At 41.0% G+C, this 25,410-nt stretch overlaps 1 protein-coding gene across 3 annotated transcripts; it reads left to right on the top strand.

The window, feature by feature from the left end:
• The first annotated feature begins 4,074 nt into the window (after positions 1-4,074).
• gas2l3 (growth arrest-specific 2 like 3) lies at positions 4,075-23,715 on the top strand. 3 transcript variants are annotated; one of them, XM_027010915.2, is made up of 9 exons: positions 4,130-4,212; positions 8,464-8,519; positions 12,143-12,320; positions 14,170-14,288; positions 14,382-14,520; positions 15,924-15,987; positions 16,573-16,711; positions 17,328-17,435; positions 21,301-23,715. In XM_027010915.2, exons 2-9 carry the CDS (start codon positions 8,496-8,498, stop codon positions 22,420-22,422), a joined length of 1,893 nt encoding a protein of 630 aa, XP_026866716.2. In that variant the 5' UTR covers positions 4,130-4,212; positions 8,464-8,495; the 3' UTR covers positions 22,423-23,715. The 3 variants fall into 3 exon arrangements, with proteins under 3 accessions (XP_026866714.2, XP_026866716.2, XP_026866715.2); XM_027010914.2 differs by lacking the exon at positions 4,130-4,212 and adding an exon at positions 7,565-7,768; XM_027010913.2 differs by lacking the exon at positions 8,464-8,519 and having other exon boundaries at positions 4,075-4,212.
• Positions 23,716-25,410: the final 1,695 nt, after the last annotated feature.

The raw sequence follows: 25,410 nt of genomic DNA, 5'->3' as shown, positions 1-25,410 counted from the left end.
ATGGGCTTCCACATGAGGGAGGTATTCTGATTACCTAGTCAAGCTAAGGTCATGTATTTCACTAAATTAACACACTAAATCTGTGTACCACATCAAAGTCTGTGCATTTTTAAAACAGACAATTACAGAACATTTTAATTCTGACAATACTTGTTCACCCACACTAGGTGATGTGATGACTAATTTTCTTGCCTAGCACATACAATTAGAGACCCTGCCATCCTAAACCCCACATGAAACCAAAGCCACAGTACTATTGTAGACCTCTGGTCAAGGATAGTATGTCAGTGCTGACAGTCAAACTTAAGGCCAACTCTGCATTAGCAGAAAAGTTATCTTCAGTTGCAATACAATGAACTCACAAACAGTAAACAGTAAGAAGAATGCTACATGGGTACCATACACTGGTGTAGGTTTCATTTCAACTTTGGGGGTGACAAAGGTCACAGCACATAACCTAACACATTATATGAGTAGTGTGAGCAGGAATTATTGGGAGGACACCCCCATCCCCCCTCAAAACTATGCCTATGGTGTCTTGTTCTCTATGCACCCCTGTTCTCTTCCTCAGTTTGGACAGAGCACTCTCCACCATTTCACTGCACGTTATACTGTGTATGACTATGTATGTGACGAATAAACCGAACTTGAACTTGAACTTGAACTCTTATAAGTAGTGTGTTGAGAACCAATTAGGGTGGAACTCCACTTCCACAATTAAAGATGAAATCAAACTATTCAAAACTTAATATTTTTATTATTGTTTATAATATGAGTGTTTCTGAACAGTGGGATATAAAGCATGTACTGACCCATGATAGCACTCCAGACTGGCTCTGAATACTTACCTAACACATTTAAAAATACTATTTCTGTATTCAAGATAAGAGATTTTCTGTAATGTTATGGTTTTCACTGTAGTTCTCTCTATGACCCTGACTAGGATAATTTAGCCACATGGAAATAAATGCTCACCTGCCCTAATTATGACACACCTTCCATAATTATGACACACCTGCCTCTGCTCTGCGATATTACCATATAGGTATCATCAATTCACTCAAAACATCAGCTAGATAAACTGTAATGCCAAAGTAAATCAATACCTAATTGATTTACATTTACATTTACATTTATGGCATTTAGCAGACGCTCTTATCCAAAGCGACTTACAAAAGTGCTTTGTCATTTACTCATAGAATATATCCAAGTACAGTATAGTAGGTTAGAATCAAACATACCAATGAACTAGAATACTGTAGAATACAGGTATGAATGTTGATACGTAGAAGTGCAAAATACATAAGGTCTATCTTAAACAATGATTAGTGCTATAAACAATAAGTGCTAGAGTTTGTTAAACAACATAAACAATACCCTACAATAAGTACTAAATTAGTCAGTCAATATGGGAGCAGTGTCAGTTGTCCTTTAAATATTTTGCAAATAGATGGGTCTTCAGTCTGTGTTTGAAGACTTCAAGGGACTCTGCTGTCCGGACAGCAAGCGGGAGTTCATTTGACCTTTGACCAGATATTTAAGCAGATATTATTGGTAGATTTGTTTTTTTCATTAAATAAAATATATAGTATAGTGTGGTATAATATGGTTTGGTGTTACATATAAATTACATAAGTGTAGTGTATGTAAACACATTTGCTCTGTTTAGAGCACTTATGAAGACTGAACAAAAAAGTTTTTTATTATTAGTTATTTTTTTACTACCATCAGTTATAGAGTACCTCAAAGATCAATAATAGGGCCAGTATTCTTGTCATTATATCTGTTGCCTTTGGATAGTATTAGTAGGAAGCATAATATCCTGGTTCACTGTCATGCAAATGATACATAGCTTTATCTCCCACTGAGGCCTACTGATTTGTGTTCAATCAAGCATCTAAATGAGTCACTAGGTGAAATTAAACTCTGGATAGCAAATAACTTAATCTAGTTATATGAAGACAAATATGAGCTTATGCCTTTTGTGGCAGTTTACTAAAAATATTGGTGTCATGTCAGAACCTGTAAAACCTCATGTCAAGAACCATGTTATGATTTTTGATCTTGAACTTAAGTTTGACAGGCAAATAAATTCTGTTGTCAAACAACTAGGGTCAATTGCCAAAATTAAATAATTTCCTGCTCCTCAGGTTACACATGCCATTGTGGATCACTGCAATACATTGATATCAATATCTTTGTTCCCTCATGGACATAATGTAGCTGCATGATTGCTCATGGGGACTAAGAAAATTGAGCATATTATGCTGGTTTTAGCCTCCATCCAGTGGCTCCCTGATCATTTCAGGATAAAGTTAAAGGTTTTTGTTTAAGACCCTCAGTGCAGCTGCACCCTCTTATATGTTAAAGTTATTAAAACCTCATTGCTCATCCAGGTCCTTGGGGTTTTTAGATTATTTGCTCTTGGCTGTTCACAGCCTCAGCTGTGTGTGTGTGTGTGTGTGTGTGTGTGTGTGTGTGTGTGTGTGTGTGTGTGTGTGTGTGTGTGTGTGTGTGTGTGTGTGTGTGTGTGTGTGTGGTGGGGGGGGCTGAGCTTTTGCAATTGCATTGCCAAGACTCCAGCACAACCTACCATTGGACATTAGGTCTGCCCCCTGGAAGAGGAATGCAATACTTGTCGTTTACTAGTGTACCAGCTGTAAGAGCTCATAGCATATCTATGTCAAGCATGTCTACATTAAAGCAACACCTGAAAATCTAATCAGAGTAAATCTTTCTGTTGTGAACGCTGCCCCATCTCAGATTGTACAGCTAAAAGTTTTGTGTGCATTTTTAATCAATATTACTTGTAGTAGTCATAAACATTTTATCTGAACTGTGTAGTTAAACACTTTGTACTGCACTAAAAATGCAGTTTATAGACTTTATATTATACCAATCCACTAAAATGTCTGTCCTGATTGTATACTGTACAGAATATTTTGTGTTAGTTTTAATTATGTTAACTAGTGTATGTGTATAACCCAAAGTCTGGAACTGTGTTCTGAAAGGCAGCATCAATGGTTCAAAAACAAATTCCATGTATGAGCTCATGACATGTGGCAGCAAATAAAGGTGTCTTTGCAGGGGATCCTGAAACTGTAGAGAGCTCAACTTAATACTATTTTCATACTTGAATGGTTTTACAGACTACAAATAAGTAGGTTTTCTACTTAACCATAAACCTTTACATACCAACTACTTAGTAAGTGCGTTATGAGTTAAGATTAGCCTGCATGTAATGTTATTATCATTATAAGATGAACAAATAATTATTTGTTATATGGCATGATAAACCATTTTATATATTAAACTCATATAAACATAGGATTAAAGCCTATTTAAGACAAATTGATTCAAAAATTAACTGATTACGTAATGAGGTTAACCTATCTGGTGCATTTTATAATTGTACAGTTACATTTGGTTTACGAGTGGTCCACCACCGAAAAGTATTGAGCAAGGGTCCAGCTATAGTTAGAAACTGAGCACTGATAAAAACGTTCGAGGATGGATAAAGCAAACTGCGCATAGCAATGCACGAGCTAATTCTATGTGTATGTCTTCAAAGAATTTCTACTTAGAGGTATAGAAATTCAGGCGCAATATGTAAAATTCCTGCCCATGACTGTATTACCAATCTGGTTTCCCTAATTCATTCAGCCTGTCATGGAGGCCCTTTACCACAATAGTTTTTGGGCTACAACGGACAGAATGTATTTTTGGGTAAATACGAAGGAATGCAAGAAATGATAAAAGTAGGACAGTTTTGCTGGAAAATGTTTATATGTCTGTCAGTACTGGAAAAATATTTTTTTAAATATTTAGCATTTAAATGTTTTTTTTTCAGTGTCTCTCGTTCATTTAGTTAATAGCCAGTTCTCCTTCGCGTCCACCTTCATTGCGTCCCTGCTGTTAGGAGGGTTTACTCTCAGGTTTCTCTACAAGGTTAAGCTCTGCCCACCTGCGCTCGTGGGCATACCTTTCCCGCTCCAGGTCCCGTGAGAACGAGTATCTGCGCTCTGATTGGTTATTTCGAACAGCGTTTCTTCCCAACTGAACATTCCACGCTCAACGCACTCTAAGGAAACGGCACTTACGGATGACTGATGTGTTTACCCGCCACGCTGTCCGGTTTTCATGGATGTAGTCCGACACGACACAAGTTCGGGATATTTGGAGTCTTTATTTTCCAACGCCGATGTTCCGCTGGTAAGTCTTAGTAATTTAGCCAGTGCTGCATCCCATTCCAGACTCAGAGAAATTACAGCTTTACCTTTTAACAACAGAGTAAGTTAACCCAACTGAGATTCTCAAATGTTAGCCCATAGCTGGTTAGGTATCTCTAGCTATGTCTCTAAAGTTAATCTCGAAGGGAAAAGGTAGGATATGGCAGCAAATGTTAACAAAAGTGAAATCTTCAGTTTGGCATCAAGTCATGGCTAATTTTGCAGCCGAGTGAAACTTCGTATAAAATTTTATCTAGCTAGCTAAGCTTCACTAATTGAGCATCTAGCTATATCTAGAGAGTAACGTTAGCACATGGCGACATTTACTAGCCTTAACAGTTAAATGGCTAGATAACTAGATACATCACACAGAATACATACTTTGCCCAGTTTGGACTTAACGCTAGTTATTTTCAGTCGTTTGCGTGATTATTATTATTTTTTTTAAATGCCATGCAAATCATTCCACTCAGTTGTAAATCATCATAGGCATAGCTGGAGTCCACTGATGTAACGTCAATCGTTTTCCCCCTGACTGATTAATTCATGGGATTTTAAAACGAAACACTTCAGTTGGTAAGAGAGTTTCCATATATGGACTGGGATAGGCTTTAATCCATATACTTGGTTTCATTCGCCACCTTATTATTCTTTGCAAAGGTCGATGTTCTGCGATTCCTGTTTCCTTTCCCCCAGGAGGAACGAGGAGCAGGTGTTTCCCTCTAGCATACAGTTTATGCCAGACATTAATTGGATCTTCATTTAAGCTTTGTTAGTTTGATTTATAGGCTTAATTTTCAAATTCAACAAAACATACATTTCACCTCTTAAATGGCATCTGTGTTTACATATTGAAAGTTCAAATTATTTAAATCATAATCATTAAATTATGAGAGCACTGGATAATTTAAAAAAAACAAATAATTTTTGAAATGGAAAAGCCTTGCTTTGAATGTGTGGGAAGCCTAGCTAACCCCTCTCTGACCCATATGTATGGTGCTGTCTACATATGCAAACTGGTGGTCATTATGAATCTTGCATTACTGACCCTGCATTACTGTTTATTACTGACACACCAGCTGATGACTGAAGGAGAGAATAGAGACCAAGGCACCTTAGCTTATTATGTAGTTGATTTGTCGATGTTCTAGTATGTTCTTTTTTTCTTTTCATTTTGTGAACCACAGCAAGTCACCAAGGCAAGTGTTTGTTTGCTTTTTTTTTTTTAACCACTTCTCCTTGTTCCCTGTGTACTTTTGTGTTATTACCTTGGCTTACAGCAGTAGCTGATGATCCTCTAAACCCTGATACTCTTGGTGAAGATGAACTGTTTGACTGTTACTGCTGTTTTCTCCCTGTATCTTGATGTGCTTGTTGGGTTGCAGTAAACCTGCCTCTGAGCTAGAAAACTGAGAACCGTCCCTTTGGCTACAGTTCATGGCCGATGTTTGCCTTATACACAACTGAACCTATACTACAGTTCGCTTTCAGTAAATTTGCATTGTACCGTTGTGTGACGTGAAGTGTAGTTGCATAGAAGTATGATAACCATTGATAAACCTGATGACTGATGCATTTGATATCAGGTCAGGGTGGGCTATTTTTGAGGAGACAACAGAAATTAAGGCTTTAACCAAAATGGTCTGAAATTCTGCACTGGATCATGTAGCTCAGCTGCTGAGTATGGATTATCATTCCTTGCTGGGTGGCAGATGGTTTTGCACATAATTCTGGTTTAAGAGGGGCTTTCCTTTAGGAAATGGGGGGGTGGGGGTCCTGAAGGACACCATTCAACATCCTGAATGTCAAACACAGTGTGTGTGTGTGTGTGTGTGTGTGTGTGTGAGAGAGTGTGAGTGCACACGTGCGCAACGAGGCCTCTAATGAAAATAACTGACAGGTCTATTAAGCACATGCATGAAGATGCATCTGTCAACAAAAGAACACCACACTGAGAAAGGAGGGATTTCCCCACAGGGTTGTCAAAGGAGGGTATTTTGGGACCCATGTGTGGGCCACTGGTGCGCACACACACGGGCCACATGCTATCTTAGGCCTGTGGGTGACATGGAGGAGCCCGTGAGGATGCATCTGGAGCTGTGATCCTCTTGGGTGATTATGAAGTCTGTACTTGCAGACCTGCATGAGGGCATGTGGATGCTCGCTCTGTGCCCCCCCCCCCCCCCCCATCCCATATTTACGCTTCAAACACCTCACTCTTGTCTCCATGTTTAATTGAAACCACAAATCTGGGCTGTAACTCATGCAGACTTTCATTATTGTGGGATAATAAAATTTATGCTTGTAGCTGTAGTTGTCAGTGGTGTGCCATCAGGCTCATCCATCCAGCAAATGTCAAGGAAGTCTGCTTATCCATCTTTTTAGGGCCTTACATCTTCCTCTCATGTGTCAGTGAGAACTGAAAAGGTGAGTATATTTAGTTGCAGTTTTGCTGGAGGTGAAGGTGGTGTCAAGTCTTTGAAGCATTTAGGGCTTGTTTCCTGGGTTAAAATAGATTTTCAAACAGGAGGCAACCTTAACAATGGAATATAGTTCAGTATCCAAAAAACCTCCCCTTAAAATGCTACAGAGAAAGCTGTTTGAGAGATCACAAAGTTCTCAGGCAGCTGAAGCTCGTGTCCGTTAATGACAGAGACATTCCATTTGCTGTGACCGTTGGCTGCAGGCTGCAGACTCGTGCTTGACATTACTCTGCGTGCTAGTCCCACCCTGTTGGTGTGAGAGAGGAATGTGCCTTGTGTGTACCAGAGGCCCCTGGAGAATGCGGCAGCACCCCGACTGGGTCAGGGCCTGGCCTTTACGCTACACTACCCACTTGATCACGTTCAGCTGGGCAATAAAGCAGATTTTGTTCTGTCACTTGCTTTTTCCTCTCTTCCAACCCCTCCTTTCCTCTGCTGTGACATTTAGTGGGCTTGAAGTTCGACACCAGCCCAGTGGACTGAAATGCTTTGCGATCTCATTGTTCTCACCCCCAGGCTGTTCTCATGGTGCTCTGTCTTTCTTTTTCACCCTCTCTGCTCTCCTCTTCCTGTTTTTCCTTACTTGAAGTTTTTGTTTTTTGTTTTTTGTTTTTTTTGCACCCCAAATGTTTCTTTGATGCTGAGGGCTCAACTCCGTGTGTGTGTGTGTGTGTGTGTGTGTGTGTGTGTATGTGTGTGGTGAGAGGGGGTGTAACAATAGGAGCATTGTAAACGCCTAGACAGGATCAGTGGGGTAGGTCTTTGCTCAGCCGAAGCCACTTCATTAGACAATCCCCATGCGAGCTCCTCCTCCTCTACCTCCCTCTCTCCTCCTTTTCTCCCATCACACTGTTCCCCGCTGGCCCACTCCCTCTCTCGCGGAGATGCTCTGAGGACCGTGATGGGCTACTGACCTGACGCGTGCTGGTTGGCTGTTCTGAACTCTTTGGGCTACAGCAGTGATAGTGATTTTTATCTCTCATAAACCGAGCTGGTGCATCTTTACTCTTCTCACTATATGTGGAAAGGAATCTTTTGTCTGCTTCAGCTACTCAGGTGAGCCTGTGTTTTGCGCTCACTGTCCTCATTCTCTCTGGAGTGTAAGGCGATGCGGAGTGCTGGAGTCTAAATGGGGAGGAAAAGAGTATTAAATGGCCAGGGATTTGGAGCTGGCTAGTGTTCAGCAGATTTGCAGTGGCTTCTTTGTGCATTTACTGTAGCACAAGTTGTGTATTTGTGTATTTACTGTAGCACAAGTTAAGCAGCACTGTTTGTTCCAACTGCCTCTTACGATGGTGTATGTTTGCTGCTTTGTTTCCTCAGCTGTGCTGGTGTTGGCTGAACTGTCTTAGTCCACAGGGAAGACGAAGTCAGCTTTGTTGTCTTTCTTGTGTGCACATGGTTTATGTCCTGAGAGGAACCTGATTCAACACTTAGTCCAATGCAACACAAGCCCCACCAAATCCCACTGGCTTTCAGGGTTATGATTCCTTAAGATGACTGACATGATGTACAGTACTTCTAGAACCATGAGAAATGGCATTTAATCTTAGTTGAGAGAGCAAATTTCTCTGCCAGTACTCATGCAAAGCTCCCTTTCTGAGCTCTTTGGGCTACAATATAGGGTTTAGTTGGTGAGCAATGTTGAGAGCTAGACTGTTTGCGCTCCTGGGGGTGTGTGTGGGGGTGTGTGGAACAGAGAGAGAGACTGCATTAATGAGCATAGTGATCATTTGTGTGTTTCTGCCCAGAGTGAAGAGCTAAAGCACTCCTGACAGCATTGATGGCAGTGCAAGCTAGCTTACAGGTAGGAACCCTCTCAATTTCCATAAACAATAGTGTACATAATTTGAAGGACTACTTGACAGATTTAAACATTTGAGCATTTAAATCCAGAGCATTTAACCATGAACTATTTGTATAGGTATATGGAGAAAAGGGCAAATATATTTTCTGTTTTAAAAGCATTATACACTTTCAGTGTGCATTAATGAGTGATGTTTTTCATTAATGAGTGATGTTTTGGCTGTGACACTGTTGCATGTGTCTATGAAGATGCTTTGCCTGTTTGTTTTCGTTTGTTTTCCTTTTGAAACAATTATTCTATTGTCTAACAGAACAATATAATTTGAGATGTCAAGGAAGATCCTGGCAACATTTAACTTTAAAAAAAAGAAAAAAAAGAAGCAAAGCTTTGACAGCTGGCTGATGATATTGATTACTATTTGTCATTTAATTGAGATGACTTTCATTAGCCTAATACTGGTACTACATAGACTGTACTATAATTAATTTACTTACAGAACTAATGTAGTCCTGTATCTTACTGACCTGAGACATGGGCTACTGCTGTACACATCCTTTTTTTGTGGTGATCTGTACTGTTTTAAATGCACACTTTTCAACACACTTAACCTGGCAACCATTGTTGCCGAGTCAGCCCTGATTTATGGAACGCTCCTGCTGTCTTTTCTCAAAGAAGCCCAAATGTTGTATAGCCAGGGAATTTTTGCCTTTCATGCATTTAATTAAAATGTCCTCATCTGCGGTTTTTTGTTTTAATAGAAGTCCAATGGCAGTGTGTGTAGCCTATTCTTTATTGGTGTATGTTTATCAATGTTTTGGTGGTCAGACATATAGTGTTTGTACATTATTATATAACAGTACGGTTCATTTTAGAATTTATATGTCTCTCAAACATTCAGACTGATGATTGCAAAGACTGGGAGGTACATCAGCGAGTTTGAAGAAGTCTGTGTTCGTTTAGTCACTGTAATGCTTTACTGTCTATTTAACAGTATATGTTGACATTTATGTAACGGGAGTGTGGTGTAACTCTGTACGGGCCACAAAGCGTAGTGTGCAAGTGTAATCTCTAACACCAGAGGGAAGAGGTATTTATTTACAGCTGTCCTTTAGGAATGATAGGCTTATACTTGCCCATGAGTAGAAGGTTAGGTTACTTTTTTCTTTCTTTCTTTTTCTTTTTTTTTTTAAAATTTCTCCTTAAATTGAAAGATTTTTTTTGGCAATACGCTTGCATGCATTCAAAGTTATCCATGATCCATGTTGATAAATGGAATGTGTATTAATTTAAGTTTAATACACTTTCCACTTTAAATTTAATACACATTTCTGAGCAACATAAAAAAGTGAGCTCTATCAACACAAAATCTCATACGTTGCTTAGAGACTTGGAATTTTACACTTTCCATGCTTTGACTGTTAAGATTCACTTGTTCTTGACCTGATGTGTCTTGATGCAGAAAGGCAGGTAACCCACTCCACCATTAGCTCTGAACTCTTTTGTTTTGCGTTCTGATTGGGTACCTTGATTTTGACTGCATGTCTGGATCAGAGCAGCACAGTAGGCTCATGATAATGTACACATGCATGTGGTCATTCCACCTGTGGTCAGGTGCACGCATAGAAGAGTGAAAGGTTTTGGAGGCTCTGAATAGTTTCACTCTCCTTTACGAGAGAGAAAGAAAGAAATAAGGGCTTGTCTGTGATGTGATATAGCTTAAACATTGGGAAAAAGTGTGTGTGAGAGAGAGAGATTCGCAGCTGGGTTTCGTGCAAAGCTTACGGGCTATGTGTATAATGATGCTTGCATGCCTAATCCTCTTTGGTATGATGACTGAATTGCTTGTGTGAGGTGCAAAACCATGTGTGCAGAGACTGCAAAGCAGGTACACACTATACCCTTTTTATTTCTTAATTAGTTGAGCTTTGTGTGATAGAAGGTGGAGTAGTCCAGGTCAACTGAGAGGTGGGTCACCTGAGGCCCCTCTGTCTTGCTTTCCGTCTCATGCACAAAATCACATTGTGCTTGTTTTTGTTTTTTTTTGTTTTTGTTTTTTTGGTTGGTTGTTTGCCCCCCCCCCCCCCCCCCTTCACACTTTTCCTTTCAAACCTATCCAGTACAGTTGAGTGCCAGGCTCTTTTTCCAGGCTGTAGAGAGGATGTTTCTGACTATGCAAGGGGTAACCTAATCAGTTACATGCTGGGGATGTGCAAGATGGCTGTATACTAAAATATGACTCCCATGACTCTGATCTGATGCAGTAAAGGCACATTTATGCGAGTGGCAGTGTTGAAGACCATTCAGATTTACAGTAATGAGGATCAAAATTGACAGGTGGAGTGATGTTCAAGATTAAAGTTGGCTTTGTGTTCTTAGTTATGTGGGTACATAATTCAATTGCATGTAATTCTAGGTTTTCTATCTTGCTTTTTCTAATGAGTGGTTCCCACATCGACTGATGTACTGAGTCCTAATGGCGTCTTTGATGCCTCTTCGCTGTAAGCCACACACTTCATTAAAACTGCTTTTCAGTATAACCTCCGTTGTTTGTTACATCCCGGTTTTTTTTTATTTATTTGAGTCTTGTGTGTTGCTGCTGTTTGGTAGCTGTGAGTCTGTTGCCTGAGTTGACCTACTGAAACCGGCAGTAACTGGAAGAATATGCAGACGTGTCATGTTACAGTGAGCGCTGGGGATCTGGAGAGGGGTGTTCAGATCCTTAGAGTAAACTTCCTATTCCTTCTGAGCTCAAATGACGTTGTTAGGATACGACATAGCATAGCATACACCATTTATCTATCAAAATGTAAGACAGCTCTGGGATACATTTCAACACTGGGATACGTTGCCTATTCTACTGCATTAGGTATGTGTGTTACACTTTAACGGTTTAGTGTCAGTCTGAGGTCTTTGCTGTAATATATAAATCACTGAACATTCTGAAGAGTGTTTTGTAAGCCTAGTCTCAAAAGCTGGTGGAGGAAAGGCGGGGGGTTCTCTGTGGTGAGAGTGAGGGAGACGGAGAGAGGGTGGTCTCTCTCTTCCCATCCTGTTCTTTCTTATCACTTTCTGGGGCCAAATGTGGTTTGGCAGGTCAGAGGGGAGAGCTGTCCCACGCAGCTCAGCTCTGGTGCAGCTGCTAACCCTGAGTCCTGGGGAACCCCCGCTTACAAACAGCCCGAGCCTTTTTCTTCCATATATGTCATCTATTTCAGTAAAGATCAAAAGCATTTGCTATGGTGAGCACACATGTTTTTGTTTTTTTTAATTTAGATTTTTACTTATTTTGACTAATATATATGGCAAGAAAAAAACCTTATTGTGGTTAAACACTGGAGTGCATCATTTTGGCCAAAATGATTTATGTTTCTGGGCTCATGTGAATGGTGTGATTCATCAAATCTCCCAAAGAACACTCATCTGGAAGATGAGTGGGCAGTATGTATGCACACCACACACGCAAACATACAAATGACACATTCTAGCCTTCTGAAATATCTGCCGTTCTTGCAAAGGCTAGTATTGCTGTAATGATTTAACAAACAAAAGATTGTGCATCCCATCCTGTTATCCTTCATCTTACCATATGAATTAGCATGTCACTGAATGGGCTCTCTCTCTAGGTTTGGGGTGGGGAAAAGTTCGAATCCCCACTGCTTAGCCCACGCAGCCCCCTGACCTCTCACCATGGCCCGGGCCTGGCAGACGTCTTGCAGTATGACCAGTGGCTCGCCGTGCGCCACGAGGCCACGCTACTGCCCATGCAGGAGGACCTGGCCATCTGGCTCTCTGACATGCTCGGTAAGCTTGGGGCTGCTCTCGCCTTTTCTTTAGGCCAGTAGAATTACTGCAGATAGGAAAGTAATTATGTCATGCATGCAAACTGGGACCTAAATGCTGGCTGGTTTCCATGATGGTTATAACACTTTTAATAGTCCTGGCATTATGAGTGCAACATGTAATCTGCCGACAATAGACATGTTCATACAAGAATTACTTTTTAAATATTTCAGATGATTCCAGCTTTGTGTGTGTGTGTGTGTGTGTGTGTGTGTGTGTGTGTGTGTGTGTGTGTGTGTGTGTGTGAGTGATATATATATATATATATATATATATATATATATATATATATATATATATATATATATATATATATATATATATATATATAAAAATTTCACATTTTCTACTAAGCATTTTCTCATGATTTGATCATTTTAATCATGTGACTTGACAGCAGGTGAGATGTGCTCCTCAGCATCGTAGCCACGTGGGCATCTGTGCACTGTGCTTTTAGGCAAGGCCATGTGTGCATTCATCTAAACCTAATAACTTTAATCATATTCCATATTTTCCGCATATTAACAATAACAACGGCTGTAAAGGACTTTGCAGACTACAAGGATTGGGATTAGTCTGCTTTTGCAAATGTTTTGTAAAATTAGGAAAAGAACTTCAGGCAGACTGGCGAGACTCAAATGCCATTTTAATGAACAAACAATCTGAATAATAAAGTTGCTCAGACTAACCCTAATAAAAGAAATCACTGAACTTGGTTTGGTAAACGTTGTGGCCCAAGCGGCAGAATGGGGAGGCCTGCAGTATGCTTACATATACAGTGTGCACTATATATCTTACATACCGTATGTCTCAGTATATCCTAACCCGATATTGTGGGACGCGTCCGGCAGTGGCACTCAACATTGGGCAAACTGATCTGTCTCTGAGCTGGAGTGAGTAAGCTGAGAGAAGGTTGACAATAATAGAGGGAGTTCCCATTCTAGATAATCTTCGTTACATGCCTGCCTGCTTGCATTTCATACTTGTAAAAGCCGCTGCAGGTAAGCCGTGTTGCAGGGGAACTGACGTCTCGAAGCATTCACTTAGACAGTGGGGTTTTGTACCTAGGGATTAGGTCCCTACTATGGTACTGTCATTGAATGCATTGGTATCTAATGTTTGTTTGTTTTTTACTAGGGTAATGCAACAGCTTGTTTATGCCGTCCCTGGACTGCCTAATAAAAAAACCCCACGTTCTTTGCCACTAAAAATTATTGTGGGGTTGCCCATGTGGTTTCATTTTATTCTAGGTAGGAACAGATGCAACTTCTGAACTGCACCAAGACGGAGCAAGACCCAATGTATTGCTGTTGATGTACTTAAAAACAAACAGACAAAGAACCTGCATCCTTTGGTCAATGTTTTTCAACTGTTGCTAATTTCTCAGCTTGTTTTCCTGAGGTACTGCTAGTTACCTCAAGATGTAATTCAAAAGAACTGTTGGCTGATTGGCTATCTGTTTTAACTTGCAACAGTTGGACTTTGACTTGGCTAACCAGCTAACTAGCTGTCAGCTGTTTTCATTGCATGCCTAAAAAGGCCACTTCTGCTATATTCACTATACCAATTGCTGTTTTTCACCAAATAAATACAGATTAATTAAATATTAAAATGTTTTGTTTCAAATCCATTACATACTGTGTGGAGTCAAATGAGTAAATATGTTGATTGTCAGTGTGCTTGAACATTTAAAGGCTGTTAAGTCAATTTTGAAATCTAGTTGGTGCTTGCACACAACACACAACCGCTCACTCTCCTGCCATTTCCTGTTTCTGTCTGAATGTCTGTCTGTCTTTCTGCCCCCCTCCAGGGGAAGAGGTAAGGGCTGAGCCCTTCATGGAGGAGCTGGATAATGGGGTAAAACTGTGCCAACTTGTAGGGATTCTCCAGAGCAGGATTCCCAAGGGCTGTTTCCCAGACAAGAAACAGGTCAGTCAAAGGCAGAATGATGGGCTGTGAACCTGAACATGAAACCCTTTCTTTTGCTACATTTTTATTTTTCTCTGGTTTTTTTGCCCACAGTTTCTTATGAAGAAAGTGGCATTTAAGAAAGGCGCCTCTCCAAGATCATTTTTTGCAAGAGACAACACAGCAAATTTCCTCTCATGGTGCCGTCACTTGGGAGTGGACGAGACGTATTTGTTCGAGTCTGAGGGTTTGGGTAGGAATGCAGGAGAACTCTTATGACTTTAAATGGGCCTAAGTACAACAACAAAACACACACTAATTTCACTGAACAAAATAATTGCATAAGGCCATGTGTTGTAAGACGGATGCTTATGTGCTATGAGAACAATAGATTATTCCTGCCTGGTTGGGTGTCTCCTCTCCAGTTGTGTGTGTCAGTGTGAGTGGGTGATTAAAAAGCTACCTTTCTGCTATTTTATCCAAGATGAGAGAGTGAGCTGAGCCAGCATTGCTCCAAGAGGGCTATTGCAAATTTGTAAACCCCCATGTGAGCGTAGAAGCCTTGAACTGATCATTTCACAAGAAACTACTAGTGCTTGATACTTTTAAATCTGAAGACCACTTGGCCATGACCGACTACAAAAACGATTTTACAGCGCGTCAAATCACCTGACGTGATACGTTTTGGATTTTATCTTGTTTATCTTGGAATTTGTATCCTGAGCTCATCCTGAGTATTTGCTGCCCTGTGTAACCCTGTGTGAACAGATTGTGACCCAGGCTCAGTTGCCACTTTACAGGCTTTGAAAGATTATTTTCTAATCCTTTATAGTTGTTGCCTGTATGCCGTTATATCCTCTAGCCGCAGTTTGCAGGTGACTGCATGTACTGCTTAGATTTAAGAAATGTCATTTGATTTGTGTAAACGTTTTGGACTACTCCGGTTTTCTTTACATTGAATTTGTAAACATTTTAGAAGCTCTGAAATTCAGCAATTGACTTGACTAGTTGCAGTTTGGAAGATTTTAGTTTGGAACTTGAGCAGTTCAGTTTATCCAATGATTTCACTCACAATTTATATAACTGGAAGTTAAGATTGTCCTTTCAAAGAGCGTTGTAGTGTAATTTGTTGCTTCTAACAGTTTAAATCCTTGGAGGAAAGCTAACTGACCAGTTTGTTCTCACCAGCGTATCGGAAGCCTCTACCTCAGAAGTCTGTGCCTCACTGCAGTGGCCATCCTGGTAACATGTCCTTGTAGGTCATCCTCTGAGCCAGTTACGTGATCCTAATTGAGGCAGTGATCAGTTCCAGCAGGCTAAGCCCCTGCTCCTTGTAAGGGAGGGCTGTGGGCTAATCTCCCACATGTCCCAGACTATGGTTAAAGCCAAACACTTAATGACCCTACAGTGATCCACCAATCAACACTGAGTGCCTCAGGTGCACCATGCGATCCATACTGCAGCTGCAGGAGTGCTATGTGCTAGGATACTCCTTTACACATTGTGTGTCATTACAGATTAGGGGCTGTGGTTGTCCCATCCCAGAGAGAAATTAGTTGAATGGTCATAAATGTATTGATTTGAATTAGAAGTACCAGTGTTGTACAACACACTCTAAAAAAGTGTGTGTGTGTGTGTAAAACTTTCTGCTTTCAGTTCTACATAAAGATCCTCGCCAGGTGTGTCTGTGTCTACTGGAGCTTGGACGCATCATCTCTAAGTGAGTGAGCCATTGCTTCATGTAGTCCGCATGAACTTTGTGCCATCTTGAGACAGATGAAGCTTGTGTTGAGCTTCCTCTATTCCATATTTTTCGTCTGAACATAATTTACTTTTCCTAGTCAAGAACCAGTTTACAGAGTCTCAACAGTGGTCCTGTACCTTACGATGTAAAAAGTATGTCCTGAAATTATGCCTTGTAGAAGACTATGGGAGAGGGTTTTATTTTATTTTATTTAAAAAAAAATTTTTTTTGGTCCCATCTTTACATTGACAAATAAGCTTCCTAAAACTTTCAAACTACTCTGAAAACTGAATCAGATATCTTGAGGTTTAAGACTGGAGAAATCCTTTAAGGTCCTGTGTTGTACAGTTTCAGAAAATAACTTTGAGTTGGCTTTTGGGTCACTGGGACAGATGCAGTAGCAACATGTTGATGATTCCAACATAACAATCACTTAGCCATACTTTCTGTCTGAATACAATCATATTTCTGGCTCTGTGGTGTCATGCGCAATCCTCGTGCTTCTTTTTTTTTCTGTTGTGCTGGAGTTCTTAAATATTGCTTCTCTATTGCTCATTTTAGGTATGGTGTTGAACCTCCTGTGTTGGTGAAACTGGAGAAGGAGATTGAGTTGGAGGAAACCCTGTTAATGGCAGCAGACCCCACCCCTCCGGTTAAAACATTCACCGTCTGCTGCCAGCATGGAGGCCTCTACCATGCTGTAAGTATGTTACCTTGGCAATGGGGCAAGTGTTCTAAATCCAAGCTGGAGGACTGGAACACCTCACTTTTATTTAACAGCTTTAAGCAGTTTGAAGCAAAAAGTTTTCATGTAACAGTGCAGTTGAGCATAGACTGTTCCTGCTAAAGTACAGATATTTAAGAGGAGTCCACAGAGCATCAGATGTCCGGGTGCTACGTAAGAATGCAGTTTTATCATGTAATTGTGAAGCCTTCTTTGTCTTTTTATCTCTTTGTATACAGTTAGTTTGTTCTGATGTCACCAGTTATTGCATAGCTATTTTAATTCAGGTTGGTTTTTATTTGTTGTATTAAACAGCTCCCCTTGTTTAGAATGAAATAACGCATGATAAAGAAATGTATCCTTTGACTGGATAATATTCTATTAGAGTTGACAGCTCACACATTCAACAAACATACTTTGCTGTCAAACATCTTCAGTTAATGAAAGAATTCTGAAAAAGAAAAATTGGTCTTGGACAACACTGATGGTATATGAACTATATTTGAACTTTAAGTTAATTATCTTTGTGATAAACACACATGCATACACACACATTGGTATGGCTTCTTTTTTTTGTAATCTTTATATCCAGGACCAGGCTGACCCAGATGATCCTCCATGTAACTGCTCTCAGAAGTTTTCTATCGAGTATCTAGCTGAAGGTCGATACAGACTTGGAGATAAGATCCTCTTCATTAGGGTAAGACTGCCTGAATGTGTCTTATCAGGAAGTCTTAATTATGTCTATTTAGGTAATGGGTAACTTTTTTAATTTGGTTTCTCCTTAAAATAATTAGATGCAATTTAGGTATATGACGTGTGCCATTCTCCCAGTTTAGGGGTCACAGCTCCTAGTGCTCAGATTACTACTGGAACCAATGTTGCCTTCACGTTCCACATCTTTTCTAGCTCTTCACTCAGCCCTTGGTATTTCTTGAGCTTTTTGTGTTCGTTGTTCCTGATGTTGCTATAGCTTGGGATTGCTACATCTATCACTACGGCCCTATATCTAGTTGGTTATCCATTACCATTTTGTCTGTCTGTATCTGGAAGTCCCACAGGATCTTAGCCTGGTCATTCTTCACCATTTTTGGGGGTGTATCCCACTTTGACCTTGGAACTTCCATCCCGTCGTCTATGTACGCTCTACCTGCTAACATCTTTCATCCCGCTGTTAAGTGCTGGATTGTCTCGGGGCATCTTTGCATCTGGGGTCCTGTCCGGAAAGGTAGATCTCAGCCTCTGTTCATCTTGTATTCAGAGCTTACTCTTGTGCTGCCATGATTAGTGCCTACATTTTGTTTTTCATTCTCGCCCTTTTCTAGCCATTGTTAGGATTTCTCATTATCAGCCACGTCCACTGTTTGCTGGTGGTAGATAACATACAGGGGTTTATCCTCCCATTATGGTTCCTGTTCCTCCTCATTCCCATCTACTCTGGGTTTATGCTACCTGATGTGCTCACTAAGCACTTCATCACTTGTGGCCATCATCTTGGTATACTCCTGGATCTTGGTTGTTTCATTCTGAATAGTGGCTCTGACGCTCACTACTCCTCGGCCCCCCCCCCATCGAAGGATTAGTGTACAGTTTCAGAGTGCTGGATTTGGGATGAAACTCTACATGCATTGTGAGAAGTATCCTTGTCTTGATGTCACTGGCTTCTGTCTCCTTCTTAGGCAGGCTTATTATAACAGCTGGGTATGTGATGACTGCCACAACATAGGTGTAGATAGGCCGGATCTTGTTTCTCCTATTCAGCTGACTTCTCATGACTTGCTTGGCTCTTTTGTAGGTATTTGGCTGTAGCTGCTTTCTTTGTGGCTTCATGATTCCTATTTGCCTGTGGGATTGCAAGGTACTTGTAGCTGCCCTCATCAGCTGTGCTACCTTCTGGTAGTATGGGACTCTCTTCTAGCTACTGTGACTCTCCTTTTAACCATCTCGCCACACTTATCTAGACAAAATGACATTCTAATGTCGTTGTTGCATATCCTGGCGAGATGGATTCCTGAGTTGATGTCTCATTCACTTCTGGCATACAGCTTGATGTCATCCATGTGAAGGTGGTTGATGGTTGCTCCATTCTATAGTGTGTATCCTTAGCCGCTCTCGATGATTTCGCTGAAGGGGTTCCGGCTTATGAAGAACAGCGGCTGGGATAGGGCGCCTCGATGGTGACCCAACTATTTGGCTTGAAGTTGGCCTCTAGGGTCATCATTCATAGTCCCATTGAGTTCTTGATGACCATTCTAAGAGTCCTATTGATGATGTTATACAGCTTCAAGCATTCCAAGATCAGTGTGTTCGGCATTGAATCATAGGCCTTCTTGTCAATACAGGTGGTGCACAGATTGGTCTGTTTGGTCTTACAGTCTCAAGTGACTGTTTAATCCACCAGCAGCTGCTGCTTGGCTCCTCTGGTGTGCTTGCCAATGCATTTCTGGGCCCCACCCATTTATTGAGCTATGTGGCTACTCAGCCACAATGATGCCTGACGGGAGCTTCCATGTTGTGCTGAAAAAGGTTACTGGCCGGTAGTTGGATTGAACTGCCCATTTCTGGGGGTACTTCAGGATCAGGACTGTCTGGCCTTCATTCAGGGTGGGTTCCATCCATTAGTAGCTGGTTCATTTGTTGTTCACATGCTGCCAGGCGCTCATGGAGTGAAGTTCTATGGCCAGTAAGCGAGAACTACATCAAGGCCTGGAGCTGTCAAACTCTTCGTACTTGAGACCCTTTCTTAATGTCTGCTAGTGTGGTAGTTACTGGATCCTGTTCAGGGAGCTTGCTGTGGTCTGCTCTCAGGTTCAACAACCATTGGGCATTGTTCTTGTGTGATGCCTCCTTCTCCCATATGCTTTTCCCGTTTTGTTGTGTTTCCACTTTTGGTGGGTCTGTTATGTTATTATCCTGACATTCGAGCATACACTTTGAATGGCTCGTGTGAGAATATCCTGTTTATTCTCCTGGGTTCTATTTCTCTTGTGTATCTCTTCAGGCGTGCAGCCTCCAAGGCCTCAGGTATGGACAGCTTGTTACCTTCATGTTCTTCATGCCTTTCTGCATTTCTAACTGGCTGACTTTCTCCGTGTTGCTCTTATCTTGGCCTGCAACCTCCTCCATGGAGGATGTTATTCCTTAACGTTCATCTTGTAGAAAAGCATGTCATACTGTGGCATACACTACCATGACCATCACAGGTCTCAGTGATTGTCACAGTATTGGTCATCTGTAGGGCTGCATTCACATCTTCCAGCAGCCTTTCTGGGACTTCATCTTAGCCGTGATGCTTATTGTTCTGTCCGCAGCTCTGGTGTTGACCTTGGTTCATTGACTTGAAGCATTCATATTTCCCACATCTCCTGCATATACCCTCTCACACTGGGCTTGCTTGTCATAGCATTCCAACAGTCCTCTTTTCTCTGCTCTTGTACTGCGAGCCTACTTTTCATCAGATTTCCTTAAGCCCCTGTGTTTCAATAAGGGCTTGTATGATAGAAAAATGCTCTAGGCCTCTGGTCTATTCAACGCCTGTTCAAAAAAAGGTTCGAGCTAAATGTAATAAAGAACTGCTTACACACTAAGAAGGGTCTGGAACCTTTTTCAGGCATGTGTGTGAATGCCATTGGATGTTGGAGATTTGATTCGTTAACATGGTAATCCAGCAAAGCCAGTCTAAGAACAAGTGATCAACAGCTAAGTCCTGTAAATGGTTACACACACATTGAGCAAATGGTTAACTGTGTGTGTGGTAAACAAATGGTTGAAGAGGGAACCCTTCTCCCGAGGTATTCTCTGGGGCACCATTTAATCGGGGAGCAAGACAGCTTTTGGGTCTAACTCCCAAATAGGCCTACTGTTCCTGCAGCTGCTTACTTTTTCCACATCCTTTGAATCTAAATCTCTCTGGGCATATATATAAAGTTCAGAGCAACATCCAGGACCTTGTGCCTGTTTACACTTACCACTCACTATGTTCAATCAGTACCTTGCACCTACATTCACTGGAAATTTTATTTTGGACATCTTGTATGTCTGCTGTTATAAACTGTTGGCCATCCTCCAAATCTTTAGTTTGTCAGTACAGGAGCACTATTAGCAAGGATATGCTTTGGTAGCAGATCACTTTGAACTCAGCAGTAATACTGACATTTGTAAAATCTTCAACATGGCTATGCCTGACGCACTCGTATCAGCTCTATACCCACTACCATGTTACAGTTAATGCACTGATATGAATAAAATATTGTCTGGTCAGTAGTGGTCCTTTTGATCAGAAACTGACCAGTGATGGAACAGAATAAAGGATGACTGGTAACAAATTGGCTGCAGTTGTTTATTATCCACTTATAAATTAACCTATACGATGGATGTACTTAAAGTAACAAGTAAGTGTAGTCGGAAAAGGTGTCCTGAAAAAGCTAAATTTAGCTCAATATAATTAAAAGCTAATGACTTCCAGCTCATATTTGTTCAATGTCAAACAAATAATTAAACTAGTGCAGTTTACATTTTTAGTGAAGCAGATGAATTTGAAATTCTTTTCTCTTCTTCTCCCTCAGATGCTGCATGGAAAACATGTGATGGTGCGCGTGGGTGGGGGATGGGACACTCTAAAGGGCTTCTTGCTCAAGTATGACCCAGGTCGTGTGCTGCAGTTCACTACGCTGGAGCAGAAGATTCTGGCCTATCAAAAAGGCTCATCTGTCTCAAGCTCTGCCTTCAGCTCCCAGACTCCACAGCCACCCACTATGAACCCTCTTGCTGCTGTTAACCTCCTTCCATCTGCCCCTGCAGTCTCTCCCTCCTCCTCTTCTGGCACAACCTCCAAAACTGGTGTACCTGCCTCTGGCTTGGTCACACCACGAAGCTGTGCTCAGTCACCGATCTCCACCCCCTCCCTGCCTAGGAAGGCCACAGCTCCTAAAAAGATTCTCCTTACTACAAAGAGAAGCCCTTTGCCCCAGGCCTCTCCTCCAGTCTCAGGTGGAGTCTCCCAGAGGGCTCCTCCCGCCCCCTCCATGCTGAAGCTGCATCCTCGTGGGGCTCCCTCCCAGCCTCGGAGCCCTGTCTGTCCAGAACCAAGCTGCAAGCAGCTCAAGCCGTCTGTTACCAAGGCAGCACAGGGGGCCCCCTGCCCCACTGTCCCCTCCAAACCCAACCAATGGGATTGTCGCCTACCGCGTGCCCCACTGCGCACACGACTTGCCCTGAGATGCCCACCCTCCCCCGCTACGCATCACCCGCAAGACGGTAGGAAGGGGCGACCCATCTCCCCTCGACCGGCAGGCCCAGCCAAAGCTCCCCAGCAAACCAAAGCCTCACCAGCACCTGCTCACTCTAGAATGCAGAACTCCGTTGCCTGCTCCCGGGCCCCCAACCCGTCCTCCAGATCGACCCAGGTCTCCAGAAGCAAAGCGGCTGGGGGGCAGACTGGTCTGCCAACTGGAGCTCTATGCGCTCCTGCCTCTGGACACACTCCTAGCACAAAGCCTGTCCAATCCACCCACGTTACAAACAGGAAACCTCAAACTGTTAACAGAAACCCACTTAAAATGAACCCTTCTACCAAAGTGACCAAACCAGTCCATAATGCTGCCTGCCAGAAACAGACACCATGGACTACAACTGCCAGAAACCCAGAGAAACCCTACTTTGAGATGAACAATAAGAAGAAGAGCTGAGAATGCTGATAGCTGCAGTGGGTTTATTTTCTAATTCAGCGGTGGTTTTGGATTTTGATAGGGTTTTTCTAGGTAAGGCACTTTGCTATGAGATATAGACCTGAGGCATTAGCCTCTGCTATGAATGCAGTATGCTTTTAACAAAATTTCTTTTTCAAAATGTCTGTTTTAAATTTTACATGTTTATTAATTTATTTGTGCCATATGAAAAGGGACAAGGGAATGTCTGGTTTATTAGAAGAGTAAACACTAACCCGTTCTCTCTCCAGTTATTCTTTAATGACCAGTAGACGGGGGGGGGGCATGGCTTGATGGTAAACTCATTCTGAGGTGAGAATATAGTAAAGTAAGTTGATTTCATTTTAGTAATGCAGAAAAGCTGAGTAAGTTTTTCGTGCACTGTTGCGCTAATCAGACACTGATTTTCTTATTTCTGCTGAATCGTAAGAAAATGCCAGATCAATTACATTTGTGTAATGAATGTTCTTACATGATGATCTGTGGCACATGGCCATGTGTAGCATGCAGAGATAGCTGACAGATGAAGTGTACTATATGAATACCATATGATTATGCAAGTAAAACTAAAACATTCCAGTTATTGTTGCATCTTTCTAGGTAGCAAACCCTTTAATGTAAATTTGGAGCCTGTCTTTGTCTTCCTGTTACGTGGCTATGGTAACCGAAGGCAAGTCTGTGTCTGGATGAAATGGCAAGGAACCTTACAGTACATTAACCATTTAATTCTCATCTGATGGAGACTAAACGTTTAGTGGTTTTAAATTTAGTAGTATTAGCATTTATGTGCCTTTCCTGTAAGGAGGTAGAATGGTTATGTAGTAATGTCATCATCCTCCTTAATTAACCGTTTTGATGTGATTTAGTAGTTGAGAGCTCTTGCAGGTCATGGGTAGCCATCTAGCTAACCATGAAAAGAGCTACTACCTCTGAAAGTGCACACATTGCCACACATGCTACTGGTTGGGTAAATCCTGTTTTGCGTTACATTTTATTCATATAACACATTTTATATCTGTGACAATTACACCTTTACCAGAGACATAATTACTGTTTAAAGAATGATCAATATAACCTTAGTACCCCCATTTTAAAACTGGCCCTTAGTTTTATATGGTGTCTGTTCTTGACCCACTGTTTCTGAAATTTATTTTTTTTAAGGTTTTTTTTTTTTTTTTTTTAAGCACTTTACAAAAATGTTTTTCGAAGCGTGTGTGTGTGCGTGCATGTGTTGCCCTTTGTTTTTACATCAAATAAAGGTATATGTTCCTTGGATAATGTGTTAAGTCAAGCTCATTGAAGTACAGTGTATGCTGGAATCTTGTGGAGGTTGATCTTTGAAAGTGTGGCTTGGAAACACACATGATATATCGCATTTGAAGTTTAGTAAAGGGATGAAACCAGATGTTTCAGACAGGTCCTTTAATAAGCTAAAGTGTGTGTAAGAGAGTTATGGAGGGAGAGAATAAATAAAATAATATATAAAATGGAGAAGAATAAATATCAAAACTGGTATGTAGATGAGGTACAGTTACATATTAAAGATCCACGCCCAGAGACGGTTGACTTAAAAACCCCGGTCGAAAAACGGCTGAAACTTGTTACATAAAAACGTAAAACAAAATTTTCACGAAGACATAAACTGCACGCTTGCACTGAGCCGATGACACTGGTTTTTCTTGTAATTTATTGAAGGTCATCTAAATTGTATTTCTCCTCAATCTATATCCATTTTCTTCCTAACACTCAAATTTACTATTCTTATTGCAAAAAATGGTGGCATTCTGAGAATCTTGCTCAAGCAAGTCACCTCTCTCTCCTTGTAGGCCTACAATTGCAAAATTTGCCATCATGCTCTTCGAACAAGCCGAAAATGTGCTTTTTAAATAAACTTTCCAGTTAACAAAAGGTTTGTATGCAGAATGTTGTGGATGATGTGCATATGTGACAAAACATTGTTAGAGAAATGTTAGATCACCCAATCCACATCGGCTTCTTACCGGGACATTTACCGTACAGGTGGTATTTTTGCGGGTCGGTGTTGTATTATTTGTATGTAGTTTTAGCGATTCATGAGGACAACAAACTGTAAAGCATATTTATGAATGAATAAAAGTGTTTCCTCTGCGATATTTTCACTTAACGTCGGCGGTAGGTTTTATGAAATTGGCCTCATGGCAATCTTTGATTCCTTCATGGAAATACTGGCTATGTCAGATCCCACAAAGATATACTTGATAGTTTACTGTTTTTACTTTTTGTAAACTCAGTGGGTGGATATCTGTCACTAAACAAAATGTAATTTACCAGTAGCGGAAGGCAACCTTAATTTATGGAAACAGTAGTTTTATCCATCTCATTTAAAGTACTTTAATTATATATTATTACTTTTCTACTCATTTAGCTATTACCAGCCACCACTACGCCTTTGCAAAGCCTCGAGTATTAAAGTTGATGGTATTATTAAACATTTGTCGATGCTAATTGCAAATGTATTAATAAAGAACCACTTAGGCGGCCAGCAAAAAAAGTCATAAGTATTTATAGCCAGTTTGAACGATACTTTTTATTTCTAGGATTTTATCGACTAATAGAGGTTAAGTATACTTCACACGAATTAAGTTGAATAAAAGGAGTGTATCCTTCCTTGTATTTCTCTTTATTTCTAGCAAGCCATTTTTAGAACAGCACTGCCACTTAGTGACTGATCTCCAAATGAATTAAAGTAAACAAAACCTCTTAAAATAGTATTTTTCACAATGCCTTTGTAATATGCTGTTTGGCTAATAGCATAATAATATCATCAATCATCAATCATCAATGATGTCTGATGACCTGTTGCAAAAGTTCCTCCACACAAGGGATGCTATTGGTTGCTTTTATCCCTCCACAAAATGACATTATTCTGACTAATCTTTGACACTGTTGAGTAAAATTGTCAGATGCAGAGTAAATGATTAACTCTTTAAA

This window comes from Electrophorus electricus, chromosome 2 (assembly GCF_013358815.1).
Source record: "Electrophorus electricus isolate fEleEle1 chromosome 2, fEleEle1.pri, whole genome shotgun sequence".
NCBI lineage: Eukaryota > Metazoa > Chordata > Actinopteri > Gymnotiformes > Gymnotidae > Electrophorus > Electrophorus electricus.
Note: the sequence above shows the minus strand (reverse complement) of the source record. Positions and strands in the feature narration are given on the sequence as shown.